We start from the raw sequence: 20924 nt of genomic DNA, 5'->3' as shown, positions 1-20924 counted from the left end.
ATAAATAATGGATAGATGGAAAAATATACAAATAGACACACTACACAAACATGCAGCTACACAGATAGATAACAGAGATTCAGGTAAAAAGAAGAACAGTTACAAAGACACACAAATAAAGAGATAAGGAGGATAATCACTAAAGGTGGGAGCGGTGCTAGAACTGGAAACTCATTATTATGAAGCCATGATGGGAGCTGGTGATGGACAGGGAGGCCGGGCATGCTGCAGTCCATGGAGTCGCAGAGTCAGACACAACTGAGCAACTGAACTGAACTGAACTGAAGCCATGATGTAAACACTGGTTTGTGCAAGAATCTATGGATGCTAAATCTAAGGGGCAATTTTGTAAAAGAGCGGAATATATTCACGATCTTAAAAGTTCTGAAAGAAAGAAAGGAAGAGAGGGATGGAGAGAGAGAGGAAAGGAGGAACTCAAATATATGTGATAGTCTCAAGATGGCCCCAAAGTTTCTAGGTCCTAATTCCTGGAACTTATAAATGATACTTTATTCAAAGAGTGTGTGCAGATGTGATTAAGGACCTTGAGAGGCAGAGATTACCCTGGATTATCAGGATGGGCACTAATGCCATCACAGATGTCTTATAAGAGAGGGGCAGAGAGAGAGTTCACACAGAGAAGGCAGTGGAGTGCTGAAGTAGACACAGGTTTGAAGATGAGGGCCTTGAAGACTGAGGTGATGCTGGCACAAGCCAAGGAATACACCATTCTCCAAAAACTGAAGAGGCAGGGACCGTGTCCTTCCCTAGAAGCTCTAGGCTCTGCTAACACCTTCATTTCTGCCCAGTGATACTCATTTCAGACTTCAGACCTCCAAAACTATAAAAAAAAAAAATAAAGCTCTACTGTTTTAAGCCACCACAAAAACAAACCTTCCTCTAATTTCTCTCTCACATTTTACTAAAAGAAGCAAGAAGAAACCACACCAAACTTATTAAACACTCTGGTTGGAAATCTCCTAGCAGCCCTACCCTCTTTCGTTGGTACCTTTCCTAGTTTCCACACCTCTGTACGCAACCACGTTGCTAAACTTTCTACAACGATGTAAGAAGGACCCGCTCCCTTCCTCTAATTTCCAGTAACATTTACCTCGTTTTCCTGCAAACCCTCACCTGCAATCTTATCAAAGACCACGAGGCTTCTATAAACAGCTTCCTCAAGACAGTGTAGGCCCTCACACTCTCCTCAAAGCCCATGGCTCAGTCCAAAGCCACTCTCCACAGTTTTGGGTTTTGTCATAACAGCACTCAAACTTCCAGGTTAAAAAAAAAAAAATTAAGTACTGATTCTGATATAAAAAATTATCCCAAAACTTGGTAGCCTACAATAACAAACATTACTATCTCACACAGCCTCTGATAGTCAGGAATCCGAAGAGGCGAGGCAGGATGTTTCCGGCTCAGTGTCTCTCATGAGGCTGCAGTCAAGCTGTCAGCCAGCGCTGCAGGCATCTCAAAGGTCCACTGGACCGGACAAACTGGCACCTAAATTCATCCACATGATTGTACCAGGTTTCACATGACTGCTGGGTGTTGATGTTGGCCTCTGTTTCTTTCAGTGTGGGCCTCATCGTGGCTGTGCATGTCCTCACAGTATGAAAGCTGGTAACCCTCTCAGAGCAAGCAATGAGAGAGGGAGACAATATCCCCAAGAGAGAAGCCACAGCTTTTATAACCTAACCTCAGAAATGACACACCGCCACTTTTCTTTACGCTGCTGGTCACACGGGCCAATCGATTCCTGGGAAGGGAATACACAAATGTGTAACTAGCAGGAGAGAAGGATTACATATGGCCATCTTGGAGACGGTCTATCACAAAAGGTATGGTCCAAGTATTTAGCAAACTAGCACGCAGCGTGAATCTGATTTACTGGTGTAGCATAAGGAAAAAAGATTCCATTAAAACTACATTGTCATAACGTGTATGTATGGCTGAGCCCCACTGCTGTTTACCTGAAACTATTACAAGGCTGCTAATCAATTAAACTACAATACAAAATAAAAAGTTTTTAAAAACCTACATTGTCACAGTAGTCATCACAATTAAACTTAACAAAATATAATTGTTACCTGTTTAATGAACAATATTTACGGTCATAATCATACAAATATTACTTGATATAATGAACAATATTTACAGTCATAGTGATACTAATATTACAGATGAAGTTGATTAAAATTTCAGATTTGAAAATCATTCTACAGATTAAGTATGGAATCTTTAATTATGATTACTGAAAAGAATATAAATATTACCACCTTTGAGAAATGTTAAAATAAGCATACAAGTTTCAAAAGCTGAGTGGTAAAAGGAGCTAATGAGGTAAGAGAGGACAAATACACTCTTAGATTCATCTTACAGAGACAAATGGTATTGTCCATAGTTATGGAACAAAGAAATAGAGATGTGGTCAACAGAAGAACTAAAAATATTATGTAATAATACAGGGGAACAGGTAAGTCAAAATCTTACCTACCAGAGTAAAAAGTAAATATTTCGACACGTCATAAGCTGTTATACCAAAGAAAAAAAAACTGTATAAATTTACTATCATAGATACAGAATACACATTCAAAAAATGAAAAATAAAAAAGATAAAAGCCAGTTTTCTCTAGAAGCAAAACTGGGAAGAAGATGCACAGAGCAGAAAATTACAGTACTTTTTTTTTTTTCTGAGGTTTATAACCATTTGAACATTGGTTTACAACAGCAAGTTTCTCATGTATAGCATTTTAATTCTACTTTTGTATACACCACAGCATGCTCACCACCGAAGTCTAGTTTCCCTCCATCCCTATGCACTTGACCCCCTTTAACCATTTTGCCCTATCCCCACTACTCTTCCCCCTGGTAACTACCAATCTGTATCTACATGTTTGTTTTTGCTCCATTTCATTTCATTTAGATTACACATGAGTGAAATCATACGGTATTTGTCTTTTTGCATTCGACTTATCTCACTTAACATAATACCCTCTAGATCCATTCATGTTGTTGTAGATGGCAAGATTTCATTGTTTCTTATGGCTGAGTAGTATTTGATTGCATATATGTACACACAAATATCTTCTTTATTCATCTGTCAGTGGTATTTAGGTTGTTTCCTTATCTTGGATATTATAAATAAGGTTGCAATATACATAGGTCTACATCAGTTCAGTTCAGTTCAGTCGCTTAGTCATGTCCGACTCTTTGCGACCCCATGAATCGCAGCACGCCAGGCCTCCCTGTCCATCACCAACTCCCGGAGTTTACTCAGACTCACGTCCATCGAGTCAGTGATGCCACCCAGCCATCTCATCCTCTGTGGTCCCCTTCTCCTCCTGCCCCCAATCCCTCCCAGCATCAGAGTCTTTTCCAATGAGTCAACTCTTCGCATGAGGTAGCCAAAGTACTGGAGTTTCAGCTTTAGCATCATTCCTTCCAAAGAAATCCCAGGGCTGATCTCCTTCAGAATGGACTGATTGGATCTCTTTGCAGTCCAAGGGACTCTCAAGAGTCTTCTCCAATACCACAGTTCAAAAGCATCAATTCTTCGGTGCTCAGCCTTCTTCACAGTCCAACTCTCACATCCATACATGACCACTAGAAAAACCATAGCCTTGACTACACCAACCTTTGTTGGTAAAGTAATGTCTCTGCTTTTCAATATGCTATCTAGGTTGGTCATAATTTTTCTTCCAAGCAGTAAGCGTCTTTTAATTTCGTGGCTGCAGTCACCATCTGCAGTGATTTCGGAGCCCAAAAATACAAGTCTGACACTGTTTCCACTGTTTCCCCATCTATTTCCCATGAAGTGATGGGACCAGATGCCATGATCTTCGTTTTCTGAATGTTGAGCTTTAAGCCAACTTTTTCACTCTCCTCTTTCACCTTCATCAAGAGGCTTTTTAGTTTCTCTTCACTTTCTGCCATAAGGGTGGTGTCATCTGCATATCTGAGGTTATTGATATTTCTCCCAGAAATCTTGATTCCAGCTTGTGCTTCCTCCAGCCCAGCATTTCTCATGATGTACTCTGCATATAAGTTAAATAAACAGGGTGACAATATACAGCCTTGACGTACTCTTTTTCCTATTTGGAACCAGTCTGTTGTTCCATGTCCAGTTCTAACTGTTGCTTCCTGACCTGCATATAGGTTTCTCAAGAGGCAGGTCAGGTGGTCTGGTATCCCCATCTCTTTCAGAATTTTCTACAGTTTCTTGTGATCCACACAGTCAAAGGCTTTGGCATAGTCAATAAAGCAGAAATAGATGTTTTTCTGGAACTCTCTTGCTTTTTCCATGATCCAGTAGATGTTGACAATTTGGTCCCTGCTTCCTCTGTGTTTTCTAAAACCAGCTTGAACATCAGGAAGTTCACGGTTCATGTATTGCTGAAGCCTGGCTTGGAGAATTTTGAGCATTACTTTACTAGCGTGTGAGATGAGTGCAATTGTGCAGTAGTTTGAGCATTCTTTGGCATTGCCTTTCTTTGGGACTGGAGTGAAAACTGACCTTTTCCAGTCCTGTGGCCACTGCTGAGTTTTCCAAATTTGCTGGCATATTGAGTGCAGCACTTTCACAGCATCATCTTTCAGGATTTGAAATAGCTCCACTGGAACTCCATCACCTCCACTAGTTTTGTGCGTAGTGTTGCTCTAAGGCCCACTTGACTTCACATTCCAGGATATCTGGCTCTAGGTGAGTGATCACACCATCGTGATTATCTGGGTCGTGAAGATCTTTTTTGTACACTTCTTCTGTGTATTCTTGCCTCCTCCTCTTAATATCTTCTGCTTCTGTTAGGTCCATACCATTTCTGTCCTTTATCGAGCCCATCTTTGCATGAAATGTTCCCTTGGTATCTCTAATTTTCTTGAAGAGATCTCTAGTCTTTCCCATTCTGTTGTTTTCCTCTATTTCTTTGCACTGATCGCTGAGGAAGGCTTTCTTATCTCTTCTTGCTATTCTTTGGAACTCTGCATTCAAATGCTTATATCTTTCCTTTTCTCCTTTGCTTTTCGCTTCTCTTCTTTTCACAGCTATTTGTAAGTCCTCCCCGGACCGCCATTTTGCTTTTTTGCATTTCTTTTCCATGGGGATGGTCTTGATCCCTGTCTCCTGTACAATGTCACGAACCTCAGTCCATAGTTCATCAGGCACTCTATCAGATCTAGGCCCTTAAATCTATTTCTCACTTCCACTGTATAATCATAAGGGATTTGATTTAGGTCATACCCGAATGGTCTAATGTTTTCCCTACTTTCTTCAATTTAAGTCTGAATTTGGCAATAAGCATAGATCTTTTCAAATTACTGTTTTCATATTCTTCAGAATACCCAGAAGTAAAATAGATGGATCATATGGTCATTTCGATTACTTTTGTGAGGAATCTTCATGCTGTTTTCCATAGTGGCTGCACTAATTTACATTCCCACTCCCAGTGTAAGAGGGTTCCTTTCTCTTCACATCCTCTCCAACAACTTTTGATAATCAGCATTCTAATGAGCATGAGGGGATATCTAACTGTGACTCTGATTTGCATTTCCCTAATAGTGATGTTGAGTATTTTTTATGTGCTTGTTGAACATCTATATGTCCTCTTTGGGAAAGATTTATTCAGATTCTCTGCCCATTTTTTAATCAGGTTGTTTGGTTTTTTTGTTGTTGAATTAGAGGAGTTCTTCATATATTTCGAATATTAGCCCTTAACAGGTATATAATTTGCAAGTACCTTCTCCCACTCAGTAAGCTGTCTTTTCATTTTGTTAATGGTTTCATTTGCTGTGCCGATGCTTTTTAGTTTGATGTCATCCTATTTATCTCTGCTTTTATTTCCTTTGCCTGAGGAGACATATCCCAAAAATTACTGCTAAGACTAATATCAAAGAGTGTACAGCCTGTTTTCTTCTAGGGATTTCATACTTTCGGATGTGACATTCATATCTTTTGTACATTTTGAGTTAATTTTTGTATATGGTATAAGACAGTGTTCCAGTTTATTTTTTTGCACACAGTTGTTCACTTTTCCCACACTAATGGAGAGACTTTCCTTTCTCCATGGTATGTTCTCAGTTATCCATATGTATGTGTGCGTTTATTTCTGGGCTCTCAATTCTCCTCCGTTGATCTGTGTGTCTGTTTTCTGCCAATAACATGCTATTTTGATTAGTACAAATGTGTGCATGCATGCTAAGTCACTTCAGTTGTGTCCAACTGTCTTTGAGCCTGTGGACTGGAGCCCACCAGGCCCCTCCATGGGCTTCTCCAGGCAAGAATCCTGGAGTGGGCTGGCATCTCCTCCTCTGGGGAGCTTTGCAGTGTAATTTGAAATCGGGGAGTGTGACACCTCCAGGTTTGGTCATTTTCCTCGGGATTACTTCAGCTATTCCGGATCTTTTGTGATTCCATACAAATTTTATGATTTTTTGTTCAATTTCTATGAAATCTGTTGTTGAAATTTTTGACAAGGATTGAATCTGTGGATAGCTTTAGGTAATATAGGCATTTTAACAATGTTAATTCTTCCAATCCATGAACATGGGCTATCTTTCCATTACTTTGTTTTTTCTTCAATTTCCTTCAACAATGCTTTACAGTTTTCAGCGTACAAGTCTCCACCTCCATGGTTAAGTTTATTCCAGAGTATCTTATTCTTTTTGCAGTGATTGTAAATGGGATTGTTTTAATTTCTCTTTCTGCTAGTTCTTACTAGTGTATAAAATAAAAATGCAACAGTTTTATATTTTGATTTCATATCCTGCAACTTTACTACATTCGTTTATTATTTCCAATAGATTTTTGGTGAGATGTTTATAGGGGTTTCCATATATAAAATCATGTCACCTGCAAATAGTGACAGTCTTACCTCTTCCTTTCCAATTTAGAGGTCTTTTCTTTTTCTTGCCTAAATGCTTTAGCTAGGACTTCCAATACTATGTTGAATAAAAGTGGGCATCCTGATCTCACTGATAAAAGGACAGCTTTCAGTTTTTCACCATTCAGTATGATGTTAACTATCAGCTTGTCATATATGGCCTTTATCATGTTTAGGTATGTTCCTTCTATAATAATTTTATTTTATTCAAAGTTTATCACAAATAGATGTTAAAATCTGTCAAATGTTTCTTCTACATCTATTGAAATGATCGTATGATTTTTATCTTCCATTTTATTAATGTGGTATAGAATATTAATAGATTTGCAGATACGGAGCCATCCTTGTATCCCTGGAATGAATGCCACTTCATCATTATGATCCTTTTAGTGTATTGTATTCAATTTGCTTAATATTTTGTTGAAGATTTTTGCGTCTACGCTCATCAGAGATATTGGCCTGTAATCTTCTTTTCTGCATGTTATCTTTACCTGGTTTTGGTATCAAGGTAACGATGGCCTTGTAAAATGTGTTAAGAAGCACTCCAGTCTCAATTTTTTGGAAGGGCTTCAGAAGAACAGGTATTAAATCTTTGAAAGATTCATAGAATTCACTGCTGAAGCCATGTGGTCCTGGACTTATGTTTTGGGGAGGTTGCTTTTTTTTTTTTTTAATTGGTTTCAATCTCTTTACCAGTGATCAGTCTATTCAGATTTTATACTTCTTCATGTTTCATACTTGACAGGTCGAATGATTCTTAAATTTATCCAGTTCTTATAGACAGTCCAAGTTGGTGGTATATTCATTCACAGTAGTCTCATAATCCTTCGTATTTCTGTAGCATTCATTGTAACTTCACTACTTTCCATTTCTGATTTTATTTGAACCTTCTCTTTTTTCTTAGTGAGGCTAGCATAAGGTTAGTCAATTTTCTTTACCTTTTCAAAGAACCAGCTCTAAGTTTCAATGATCTTTTCTACTGTCTTTTAAATCTTTATTTCATTTACTTCCACTGTGACTTTTCTTATGTCCTTCCTTCAACTGACTATATACTTCATTTGTTCTTTTCTTCTAGTTTCTTTAGTTTAAGGTTAGATTACTGGAGATTTTCTAGTTACTTAAAGAAGGCCTACACTGCTATAAACTTCTGTCTTAGAATTGTGTTTTGCTGCACCCCATAGATTCTGGTATGTCATATTTCCATTTTCATTTGTCTTCATGCATTTTTTACTTCTCTTTTGATTTCTTCATTGACCAATAGTTGTTCACTCTCCACATACTTAGGATATTTTCCAGCTTTCTTCTTATAGTTTGATCTTCTTTAAAAAATTATTTCTTTGGCTGTATCGGGTCTTAGTTGCAGCATGTGGGATCTCTTCACTGCAGTGCAGTAGTTGCGACATGCAGGCTCTCTACTTGTGGTGCTGGGGTTAGTTGTCCCACGGCACGTGGGCTCTTAGTTCACCAACCAGGGACTGAACTCACATCCCCTGCATTAGAAGGTGGATTCTTAACCACTGGACCACCAGGGAAGTCCCTGGCCAATTTTCTTAAAGAGACTTAACTTGTATCCCAACATACAGTCTATCCTTAAAAACAATTCATGTACACTTGAGAAAAATGTGTATTCGTTGCTTTTGAATGGAATATTCTGCATATATCTGTAAGAATGGTCAAATATTTCATTTAAGGTCAATGTTTCCTTGTTGACTTTCTGTCTAGATCTATCCATTGATGTAAGTGGGATGTTCAAGTCCCCTACTATTATTGTGTTGCTGTCAATCTCTCCCTTTAGGACTGTTAATAATTGTTTTATATATTTTGGTGCTATGTCAGATGTATATATGCATATTAATGAGTCATGTCTTCTTAATGGACTGTCCCCTTTATCATTAGATAACATCCATTTTTGTCTCTTGTAATTTTTTTGGCTTTAAGCCTATTTTTCTGCAGATGGTGATTATAGCCATGAAATTAAAAGACACTTACTCCTTGGAAGGAAAGTTATGACCAACCTAGACAGCATATTAAAAAGCAGAGACATTACTTTGTCAACAAAGGTCCATCTAGTCAAAGCTATGGTTTTCCCAGTGGTCATATATGGATGTGAGAGTTGGACTGTAAAGAAAACTGAGCGCAGAAGAATTGACGCTTTTGAACTGTGGTGTTGGAGAAGACTCTTGAGCATCCCTTGGACTGCAAGGAGATCCAACCGGTCCATCCTAAAAGAGATCGGTCCTGGGTGTTCATTGGAAGGACTGATGTTGAAGCTGAAACTCCAATACTTTGGCCACCTGATGAGAAGAGCTGACTCATTGGAAAAGACCCTGATGCTGGGAAAGACTGAGGGCAGGAGGAAAAGGGGACAACAGAGGATGAGTTGGTTGGATGGCATCACCGACTCAATGGACATGGGTTTGGGTGGACTCCGGGAGTTGGTGATGACAGGGAGGCCTGGCATGCTACGATTCATGGGGTCACAAAGAGTCGGACACGACTGAGAGACTGAACTGAACACATGCTTTATTCTGGCTGACATTTGCTTGGAGTATCATCTTCCATCCCTTCACATTGAGCCTTTATTTGTCTCTAGAGCTGAGCTGAGTATCCTAGAGGCAACAAGCAGTTTTTAATCCATCTGGTCACTCTGTTTCTTTTGAGTGAATTCAATCTATTTACATCTGGGGTGATTACTGACATTTGAAGACTTAGTATTGCTATTTGTTTATCATTTTCTGGTTGCTCCATATTTTTTTTTCTTGTTTCTACCATTTTAGTTTGGTGGGTTTTGTGATGTTTTTCTCAGTTTCCTCTTTATTATGTTTCATGTTTCTGTTCTAGATTTTACCATACTGTTTTTGTTTTATGTTTTGGTCTTTTGGCTGCAAGGCATGTGGGATCCCAGCTTCCCAACCAGGGATCAAACCTGTAACCTGCACTGGAACGCAGTATTAGCCCTGGACCGCCAGTGAAGCCCAATACAGCAGCATTATTTTTAATAGCCAAAAGGTAAAAGCAATCCAAGTGTTCATTGGTGGATGAAAAAATAAACAAAACGGTGTACACACACGTGATGGACTACATTCAGAAATAAGAAGGAAATTCTGATACATGCTACCACGTGGATAAATCTTGAGAAATGATGCTAAGTGAAATAAGCCAGCCACAAAAGGACAAATACTGTATGATTTTACTTATATGAGGTGCTGATCCACAGTTGGTTGAATCCATAGATGAGGAACCTGCAGATACCGAAGGTCGACTGCACTACACCAGACAAGGGACGTGAGCATCCACAGACTCTGGTACCCAAGGGGCATCCTGGACCTAGTCCCCCATAGACACTGAGGGACAGCTACGTAAGAATAAGTCAATGTCACCTTATGTTCCTACAGGGTTTTTCTATTTGCTTGATTGGTTAGAGTTTGAGTTGTTGTTCTGGTGCTGTTTTTTTCATGAAAGGGAAGAGTAAATGCACTCTGAGTTAACAAAACCACAGCAAGAACATGAAAAAACAAGTGACCCTAAAGGACTGATGTCTGTCCTGCCGTGTTCCTCTCTGTGGCATTTGAGCCCGCAAAGCTAGCCTCACCACCCACAGGGGAAGGTGTATAAGGAATCTGCATAAGACAGCTGTGCAAAATGGAGCTGGAGGAGCCTTATTTGTGCACAGAGATACTCTTGAGTATAACCCAGACACTCCATTTGATTTCATACCGGAAAATTCTAAGAGGACAGAAGCCAACTATAAAAATAAAAAAAAATAAAAAAAAAACTAGCAGCAGCACATAAGGCAGTAGCTGTGCTTCCACTCCTGGATTTAGCCCAGACAGAATGGATGGCTGCCCCTCTCTACATGAAAAAGGTTACAGGAAGTTCTGCAATTATCTTCAATGAAAGTATATGAAGCAGCAATTTTTTATGCAATGTACCATCCAAAGCCAGTTGTTAAGTATCATATCCAAGCCTGCACTACTGTGCCTTGCATGCTTTGAAACCTGGACAGCACACTGGAGGCCATTCAGGAAAAAACCTGGAATAAAGGTTGAGAAGGCTACACCTGAACAACTTTTCACTCTTATAGAAGTGGAAAGTTTAGAAGGCTGTGTAAACGCACCAATGGTTCAAGTAAATGACAGCTACTACGAGAATCTGACACCTAAGGATACTGAAGAAATTACTGAGGAACTCAATGCTGGCAAAATCCCAAAACCGGGGCCAAGGAGTGGCTGCTTCTCATGTGCGTCAGTCAGCGGTCTCACTCTTTGACTGAAGCACCTAAGACACTTGGCTTTGGTGTGCAAGCAGGCCTTTAATTTATGTTCAACTGTAAATATATCACTGAAGAAATAAAATATGAATCTCCTATCTTAAAAAATAAAGCCATGAGAAAACAACTTCAAGAGCTTGCGGCATAATAGCAATCATAAAGGGGCTTCTGACCTCATGGTACAGTGTTTTAGTGTTCAGTGTATATACATAATTAGCTAGTCATCACTTTTCAAAATCACAATTTCAAAATAATCACTTACCAAACACGATTCCTTTAGCAAACAGAGGAAACAATTCTGAATGTCGAAATAAGTTTTTGTGAATTTGCCATAGTTCTTTGTGCAGTTTCTTAAAGTCACTATATCTCTTCCATACGATTATCTAAAGAGAGAAGAAAATTAAATGTGTATCTCACAGTCAAACCATTTCGGTTCATATATCTGAACAAGAAAAAAATTGTTCATTAAAGTGCTCAAAACTGTCATGCAAAGGCAAACAAAAGTGTTCTAACCAATGCAGTTACCTGTCTGAAATCAACTAATAATATATACTTAAAAAACATAAAGCAGCAAGTCTCCCTCCAACTGTTTTGGTTTTTAAATTTCATTTTAAGCAAGCACTGTTTTCTTCATATTAGAAAAATATCCAACCTAGTACAAAAACGGTCTGCACTACACAAAATGTCACTTAACCTCTTCAAACATTAATTACAATTGCCCTGGAAATGAGTTAGATGTCAAAATATATATTCATCTCAAAAACAGCATGTTTACAAACACAAAATAATTTAAACATAAAGAACATACTCAGCATTTGCTTTAAAGGATAAATAATCTGAAAAATACTGAAGAAGATATAGCTTTGTAGCAAGTAATTAACCTAAACTTTTGCATTTCATAAAATCTCAGTTAAGAGAGTAATAAGATTTCTGGAGGCAAGGTAAATCCTGATCAGAATACCACTAAAATTAGGATATTTCAAAAAACAAAATAACAATCATTTAGATTATATAACACATAAAAGTAAGCTACCTTCATTAGTTTAAATTATTGTCTAAACTTATTTAGATTAAATCAAAAGGGAAAAAAAAACACTTAATAAAGAAAAAGAATTTAACACATGGTCTTAACACTGATCCAGACCTCAGTCTCCATAGGGTAAAACTGAGTTTTAAACTCCATTACCTAGTACATTGGGCCCTTTACTTCTGAAAAATCTAATTACCTAACTTCTAACAAACTCAGTAGTGCAATACTAATAAGCAAACATTAGGCCAAACAGGTAACCAAGTGTGATTTAAGAGACCTGTCAAAAAATCCACTCACTGTATATAAGAAATTCTTTGCAAAATTCTGTCATGCTATCAAAAATTTTATTATGATTACTAAATGTCATATAAGAAATTCTTTGCAAAATTCTGTCATGCTATCAAAACTTCCATTATGATTACTAAATGTGATATAAGAAATTCTTTGCAAAATTCTGTCATGCTATCAAAAATTCTTTTATGATTACTAAATGTGCTGCTTTTCATATAAGAGACTTGCTTTTAATCCTAGGAGACTAGTCAGACAATATGAATTAATTTAAACAAACTGCTTACTCCTGATTTTTCCTTTTCTTCATTTGCATGTGTGTGTGCTCAGTCACTCAGTTGTGTCCAGCTCTTTGTGACCCCATGGACTGTAGCCTGCCAGGCTCCTCGGTCCTTGGAGTTTTTCAGGCAAGAATACTGGAGTGGGTTACCATTTCCTCCTCCAGGGGATCTTCCCGACTCAGGGATCAAACCCACATCTCCTGCGTCTCCTGCACTGGCAGGCAGATCCTTTACCACTGAGCCACCTGGGAAGCCCTTTTTATTCATTTGCTCAACAACAAAAATAGTCAACAAAGCAAATATTTTCATGAGCATACTTTATGCTAGGCACTGTGTTGGCACAAAGGACGAAGAAATAAGAAACACAGTCCCTCCTTTAAAGAGTTCTCTGTCAAATTAAGAAGAATAAGCCAACACAGTAACTGTATCACAAGACAGCATGATAAATGCTGCAAGGGGCAGCCCAAGGGTGTTGTGGAAGGAGCACCTACACAGTGTCGACTTAGGTGAGCACACTGAGGAAGTAATGGCCAGAAAAAAACATAAAGAAAGGGAGACAGAAGTGGTCAGGAATGAAGTACTTTAAAAGGAGAGGGAAAGGCCAAATATAATTACTAAAATTTTGGCTTTTACAACTGGATAAATGGTGGTGCTATATTCCCAAAGGTGAAGAGCCAAGGAGAAAAAAGCTGTGATGAGATAAGAATGAAGCTCAATTTTAGATATATTTTATTTAGGTGCATGTGAGGCTAAGTCTAACTGAAGATATCCAATAGACAGGTCGGGAATTCAAGAGCAAGAACTAAACAAGAGGTAGTAGCTGGGGAGTCATCAGAAGAGAGGTGGAAATAACTCAGAAAAGATTTCTCAGCGCTTGTTACAAGACGAGGAGTCCAAACGGCTGAATGTTGGGGGTCAGCCAGAAGTAAAAGAAGAGGAAACTAAGGACAAAGTCAGTGTTGAAGCAGCTCAGCTGTGCCAGGAGACAGGACACCTGGAAGAAGAGGTTTCATATGAAATGGAAACGAACAAGACAAATGCAGAGAGTAAATCATCCACAGTTCCAGCAGAAGAGAGAGTAAAAGGACTGAGAGAGTCAAACCAACACTTGAAAAGTAAAAGGCCTCAGGACACTGAGATTACATGATCTTTTTATTTTCATATTTTGCTTCCCTGCATTTTCTAATCTTGATACATTAACATAATTCTGGTCATGGGAACACAGTGCTATTTCATATTTTTTAAATAGATCAAATTATGGTGGTACCACATCTGCCAAGGGCTTAAGGACAAAACGAGTGGTGGGCTTCTGACAATAATCTTACCTAAAGGAAGCACAATCCTTAAAGCTATTATAAATTAGACATGAGAGCTATTCAAAAGACCACAGCTCACGGAAACAAATCTGTACATAAAATCTGTATTCCAGTTAGGGTCATTGTCAAATAAAGTCAGGGTAACTTAAGGGCCAAAAGTTAATAATTTAATCACAATAATGATAATAATACCATGGCATATAAACCAGCAGATAGTCTTTCAGAGCAAAAATTAGGAAACCTGTGTTTCTTCATTATATCCTAATTTATTCGTTCACATATTCACTCACATATTCTCAACACTATAGAAGTGAAATGCCCAAGAGCAAATAAAACCCTCAAAAAATGCAGGAAACCAAAGCATCGCCAAATGTCACAAGCCACTGCCTCCTTTTCTCCTTACTCCTTTTAAACTTGGACATTTCTAAAAATCTTCAAAATGGCAAAGTGAACAAAAGCACAACTCCACTGTATCCACGAGTATCGACGTCTATAACTGGACTATACAAAGCAGCCAAAAGATACATGCAAATAAAATATTTCCTCTAATAATCAATTCTTTCCTATTAGGAAAAAAAATTATAATAACACTTTTTACTCTACTGAATCAACTCTGTAAAAATATCCTATTCATTAAAGTTACCTCTGCATAAAATTTCTCAATTAAATATTCCTCGATTAAAAATTCAGTGACAACCATAACAGACTACAAAGAAAAGCTTAATTTTCATTAAAAACATTTCCTTAGATTTTTTTTACATAAAATGAATGCTTTCTATACAGATAATTTCTCTTAACAATACCAAAAAAACTTCAGATCTTTTACAAAACCACTCAATTAACTTTCTCCTTTTTACTCTCATATAATATTTAAAACTTGCTGGATCAAATTTTCCTACAATGTCACCACCATACTACCTGCTTATGAATTTTCTTTCCTCCCCCTTTAAAGAGCCTTTTCTTTCCCCTGACACATTTCTGAATGTGCTCAAATAGTTTTTCTAAAACTGTTTTATTTATGAAATGACTTAACAGTGAGAGACTTCTGATACGATACACAGAAAGTTCTATTTTGGTTCTCCTTTCCCAGATTTCCCCAGTGAAATAGACAGACACAGAGCTACAGGTTACTTCTTTACATCCTACAAGTGTGAGTGCTCTAGAGAACCTACTGGACAAAAGGTCACGTTAACTGTTGCTGTCCCCCCTCCAGAGTGACCCGTGCTGCTCTTAATAAATGAAAATTTAGAGGGAATGTTTAAAGATAAAAAGGAAAACCATCCTGGATAATTTTCAATTATTCACTCTATACAAGTATTCTGGCCTACTTAGAAAGAAAACATAACTATCTGGTAGCATGTGCCAAGGTGTGTGTGTGTGAGTGAGAAAAAGAGCTAAATCTCCCCAATCTTCTAAGGATAGCTTATTATTAGTCTTATATTTGATTAGACAAACAGTACATCTACTGATCTTCAACAGCTCTGGTGAAGCATAAGTAAATTCTAAGTGAATCAGTTAACAGAGAAAGAAAGTGAGAAGAAAGGAAACGGAAACAAATTCTACATAGTAAATTCCTTTCCTAAGTAAGAATTTCAATGTTTAAATGAAATAATACATGGGAAGCTAAAAATTGTTGTTATAACTTCAAGGTTATTCTATCCTTCAAGAAGTCAGCTAGACAGAAGACATTCTTTTTAAGATTTTATACCATTTTTAACAAAGGACCATGCAATCATCTAACTAAAGCACACTTACAAGAGTTTCTGATGAATGGTTCACCAACAGTTGTTATTATAAAAGAGTTTTCCCCAAAAAAGGATTAAGGAAATGGCAGAGAGTATGTTCATGGATAGGTTGGCTCAGGATTCTCCCTGGAAAAGGGGAACATCAAGCTACAAACTACAGCACAGCAAACAGACAATGTATTCAAAGGAAACAACCCATTTTCAATTCTAACAGATACAAGTTTTCAGAAGCAGAAAAGCCTGGTATTGACTATTTTTTTTTTTTGGTATTGACTATTAATTCAACAGAATTAGCAGAATTCTAAGGAATAGTTCATACTAATGAACTGACACTTAAATAGGAAGAGTACTCTCTTAATCAAAGGTACAAATCAATGCCATTTTCAATGCCATTTTGAAAGGATATAGATATATATAAATATAGACTTAGCCTTTTCTTCCAAAATAACAATATTTTCTTCCTGGCTATCAGGGGGGCAGGGAGTGAGATTAAAACCCCTAAGGAAAACAGTATGGAATCTTTTTAAAATGTGTCTTTTATTAAACTTTTTTTTTTAACTCTTTTAAACAACAGGACAAAAACAAGTACCCGATTAGATACAGCAAGAAACAGTAATACATAAAAGTTAAAATATTATCAAAACATGTTCAAACCAACCAGAACCAATCAATTTAAATCTATGAATCAAGACAGGTATGTTTGGTAAGGAGTAAGTGGGGCTTGTGGTTAAATAGATAATACATAGCCCACCCAAAGACATTAAAATGTAATTAGGAAAAAAAATCTTGCAGAATAAAGACTTAACAAATTACAACATCTGTTTTAAACACTTTAATAGCAAGAAAAAAAAAAATATATATATAGACTATATATATCCTTCTAGTCCTACTATAAATAAGGACCAAAAGGAAAGTAAACATAAAAATGTTAAAAGACGTTAACTCCTCAGTTAGGATTCCTAAAGGTATATAACAAGGACAAAGTAATTACAAATAGAGAAGTCTACAGTTCTAAGCAAAACTATAACAAGCTGGTATCATTTTAAAAAGAGGGAATTAGTCTGCAAAAGAACTACATACAAAATTCTAAAAAGAAGCAATTTTCCAAGATGTCAACACGCCTAACTCAATATAAAAATGGAAGTAGAGAAGGAGGTTCAGGAGGGAAGGGATGTATGTATACGTACAGCTGATTCACTCTGTTGTACAGCAGAGGCTAACACAACACTGTAAAGCAATTCTATGCCAATAAAAAAAAATGGAAGTACAGAGAAACCCATAATTTATTATGCTCTTTAAAATTAATACAAGTTACCAAATAGTCTCTTTTTTATTTTTTTTTTCTTTACCACACAGGCATCATAATTTTCAAATCAACAGGGGCCCTTAACTAGTACTGAAATCTTATGAGTGGCAATTATCAGAAAAGTTATCACATTATTAAATGGCACTATAATTCCTGAAATTTTTATTTATATACCTTAATACCTACTGAAACTTAACATTTACTTAATAGGTCTGAAATGAGATACTTCAGTTACTGTTCAGTGAATTGAAGACAATTTCCAAACATACAAAGACTGGCATACAAATAACTGCTTCCTCAATGAAGCATTTAATTAAATTTTTGTCAAAATGCATAAAATAAAATTTTCATATGGATAAACATGTTACCTCCTGGACATCCTCTGGATTTCTTCGTGAAACAACCTAAAACAAAGAGAACACAGAAATATCTAATCATTATCAAATCTATTTTACACTTGCATGATTACTTTCAACAGCATTTGTATGAAAAATTCAATTTGCTGAAAGAAATATCATATCATTTTCACAGAACTCAATTAAATAACTTCACTACTTGAAACACATACTAAAAAATGAAAACAAAAAGGCAACTAAAATAAAGTCCACATGCTAATGTTCATGTACTATTACACTCACAAGAGAACGCCTCATCCTTTTATTCTTACTCGACAATTCTAACAGCTCATCTATCTCCCTTCCCAGGCTACATATAAATCAGAAGCATAAAAAGGCAGCTGCACCTCAGCAAAGTACACAAAGGACAGCTCTGTATTATTTCTTCTTTTTTATTTTTCATTTTTTCTGTATTATTTCTTACACCCATATATAAATCTACAATTAGCTTAATAAAGAAACAAAAGGAACCTGTTAAAAAAAAAAATGTATACACATCACTCACGGACAAATAACCCTATCATTATTGCCTGAGCAGGGAGGGTGGGGGTTGAATTCTTTCAGACTTCTCTAATGACAAAAGCCAAAAAGTCTAACACCACGTACAAAGAATTCCTCACAAAGTGTACAAAAAGCAGGCTGGGTGCTTAAATCATCAAATGCATTGCAGAGTGGGGAAAATCTCATATTAGATACATAATACCCTCTGCTGCTGCTGCTGCTGCTGCTAAGTCGCTTCAGTCGTGTCCAACTCTGTGTGACCCCATAGACGGAAGCCCACCAGGCTCCGCGGTCCCTGAGGTTCTCCAGGCAAAAGCACTGGAGTGGGTTGCCATTTCCTTCTCCAATGCATGAAAGTGAAAAGTGAAAGTGAAGTCACTCAGTCGTGTCCGACTCTTCGCGACCCCATGAGGAGCCCACCAGGCTCCTCCGTCCATGGGATTTTCCAGGCAAGAGTACTGGAGTGGGGTGCTATACCCTCTACGCAAATATAAAAGTCATAAACTTGATGCTACAATATGTATTCTGCAGAAACAAACAAAAAAATAGATCAAACATATTAAAACGGCGCCTGCAGATGAGAGGAAGAAAAGTCTTTGATGATAGGTGACAATACTATAACTGGAGATTATGATCAATTCAACACTACTCTACTCCTAAGGTCCAAAACAAAAAGTATACTGAAGTCACAGAAACTTGGGTTCAAATTACAGTTCCTCCACTCACAGGCTTGAGGGGCTCTATAGAATGAGGATAATACTCTCTGGCCTAGCTGTGGTAGACAGCGAATATAGAGACACAAGAACTCCATGATTTAAAAGTTATCTTTCTCTTACTAGGGAATTTAAGTACCTTGAACGATCCCTCACAACAATTCCGAAAGAAAAGGTTTCCAATTTCTTGCCACTCTACTCTCCCACTTTCAGGATATAAAATTTGGTGAAATCTCTTAGCCATTTTCATTAATTGAGAATAATGCTGTCCAACAATACTTTCTCTGATGATGGAAGGAAATATCCCCTATTGCCACTGTTCAACACAGTAGCCCCTGGCCACCTGCACATGTGGCTCCTAAGCGCTGGAAATACGGCTACGGCAACTGAAGAACGAAACTTTTAATTTTATTTCATTTAAATTAAAATAAAAGTAGCCACATATGACTAATGGCTACCATATTAAACAACACAGATCTACAATAAGAGGTTAGAACAGGTAACTAACAACAACGTATTATTCAAAAACTGGACTTTAACTATTACTTTCAAACTCCACCCCCTAAAAAATGTCCCCCTTTCCAAAAGCATGGTGTTTCACATAACTAAACGATTTAACTTTACCTCCTATAAATATAAATTTGCTTCCTAAAAATATAAGAACATATTTTTATAAAATGTGTTAAAGAGAAGTTAGATAATCAATCCACTAATATCGACCCACCAAAAATAAATCAACATATGATCACTGGCAATAAGATTTATGTACCTTACTATTCTAAACTATACTTTAACACATGCAGATGATCTTTCTGGGACAAAAGAAATTATTTTCCTGCTTGGTGTATGTAGTAGAAATATCACATTTTAGATTTTCCTCAGGTAAGCTGTTCCTGGAAATCAAATATATGTGTACTGCATCATCAAAAATATATTAGCCATTCCCTAACAACAACCACAATTTAAAAACAATTTCGTCAGAAATAACCAATCTGGGGCTTCCCTGGTGGCTCAGTGGTGAAGAATCCACCTGCCGATGCCGGAGACACGGGTTCAGTCCCTGATCTGAGAAGGTCCCACATGCCACAAAGCATCTAAGCCCATGCACCACAACTACGGAGCCCGCACTCTAGACCCCATGCTCCACAGGAGAAGCCGCCGCAGTGAGAAGCCTGTGCACCACACCTGGACAGCAGACCCTACTCTCTACAACTAGAGAAAAGCCCACGCAGCAACAAAGACCCAGCACAGCCAAAAATAAGTTTTTTTTTAAGTTGGTTTAAAAAAGGAAAGAAATGACCAATCTGGGACTTCCCTTGTGGCCCAGTGGCTAAGACTCCTCACACCCAATGCAAGGGGCCCAAGTTTAATCCCTGGTCAAGGGAACTAGATCCCACATGCCGCAACTAAAAGACCCACATGTCTCAACCAAGACCTGGGGCAGCCAAATAAATAAATAAAAATTAAAAAAAAAGAAAGACAGAACCAACCTGATTATGACTCCTCATCCACACTCTTTGTTGGCTCATGGATTTCTGCTATGTGGCTATGCTAGCAAGCAAAAGAAAGTCCCTGCCTTCACACCTCCCAGAGCTTACAGTCTGGTGGCAGATGGTAGTTGCTAAGCAACAGGTTAAGAATGGCTGCACCTCCAATGTTTTCACGGCAAGTCATTCATAGTTATTATAGAAAAGCAAAACTTAAGTACTCAAACTAAGTGGATATCTTTAATTTTAAGCTCTCAAAAAGAACTTCTCCTCATCCTCACATACTTCTCATATGAAGAGGCAAGAGTTGAGAAAATTAGGTCAAAAGTTACTTCCTGAGCATTCTATCCTCTTCCCAAACAGCATAAAAAAGCTTAGTGAAAAGCATGTCCGGAAAGTAGAGGGCTATACTTGCTTGATTCTTCTTCCTCGCTGGTTCTTTTGCTTCTCTTTTGTAGGTTTTCCTTCCTCCTTCTACCTTCAACTTTTCAGTATTAAGAGAGAAAGTCTGAATCTGTGTTAATACTGTTCAAGGCACTGACTGTACTAGGCAAGTGGGAGGGGGAAAAAAAAAAAAACCTTGACTTCATACATTTACATTTGCACAGCATTTTATATCAAGCTTTCATTTTATTCCCTCAACAATCTATGAATTATGCAGAAGCGGTTATTATGAGTACCCCTTTTACCCCACAAGGAAACAACATCCAG

At 37.6% G+C, this 20924-nt stretch overlaps 1 protein-coding gene and 1 pseudogene across 5 annotated transcripts in view; one reads left to right on the top strand and one right to left on the bottom strand.

The window, feature by feature from the left end:
- Positions 1–20924, bottom strand: part of RPS6KC1 (ribosomal protein S6 kinase C1) — a 228572-nt gene that overhangs the window by 193601 nt on the left and 14047 nt on the right. For 3 of the 5 annotated variants that reach the window (XM_025285451.3, XM_006054056.4, XM_006054058.4), the window contains exons 2-3: positions 17486–17521; positions 11414–11534 (exon numbers count right to left, since the gene is read on the bottom strand). In XM_025285451.3, coding sequence (XP_025141236.3) covers positions 11414–11534; positions 17486–17521 — 157 coding nt within the window. Of the gene's footprint in view, positions 1–11413; positions 11535–15821; positions 15938–17485; positions 17522–20924 lie in introns of those variants that run through there. The other 2 variants (XM_025285452.3, XM_044942697.2) reach the window with 2 other exon arrangements.
- Positions 10115–11197, top strand: LOC102399760 (annotated as a pseudogene).

The sequence above is a fragment of the Bubalus bubalis genome, chromosome 5, assembly GCF_019923935.1.
Source record: "Bubalus bubalis isolate 160015118507 breed Murrah chromosome 5, NDDB_SH_1, whole genome shotgun sequence".
Lineage (NCBI taxonomy): Eukaryota > Metazoa > Chordata > Mammalia > Artiodactyla > Bovidae > Bubalus > Bubalus bubalis.
Note: the sequence above shows the minus strand (reverse complement) of the source record. Positions and strands in the feature narration are given on the sequence as shown.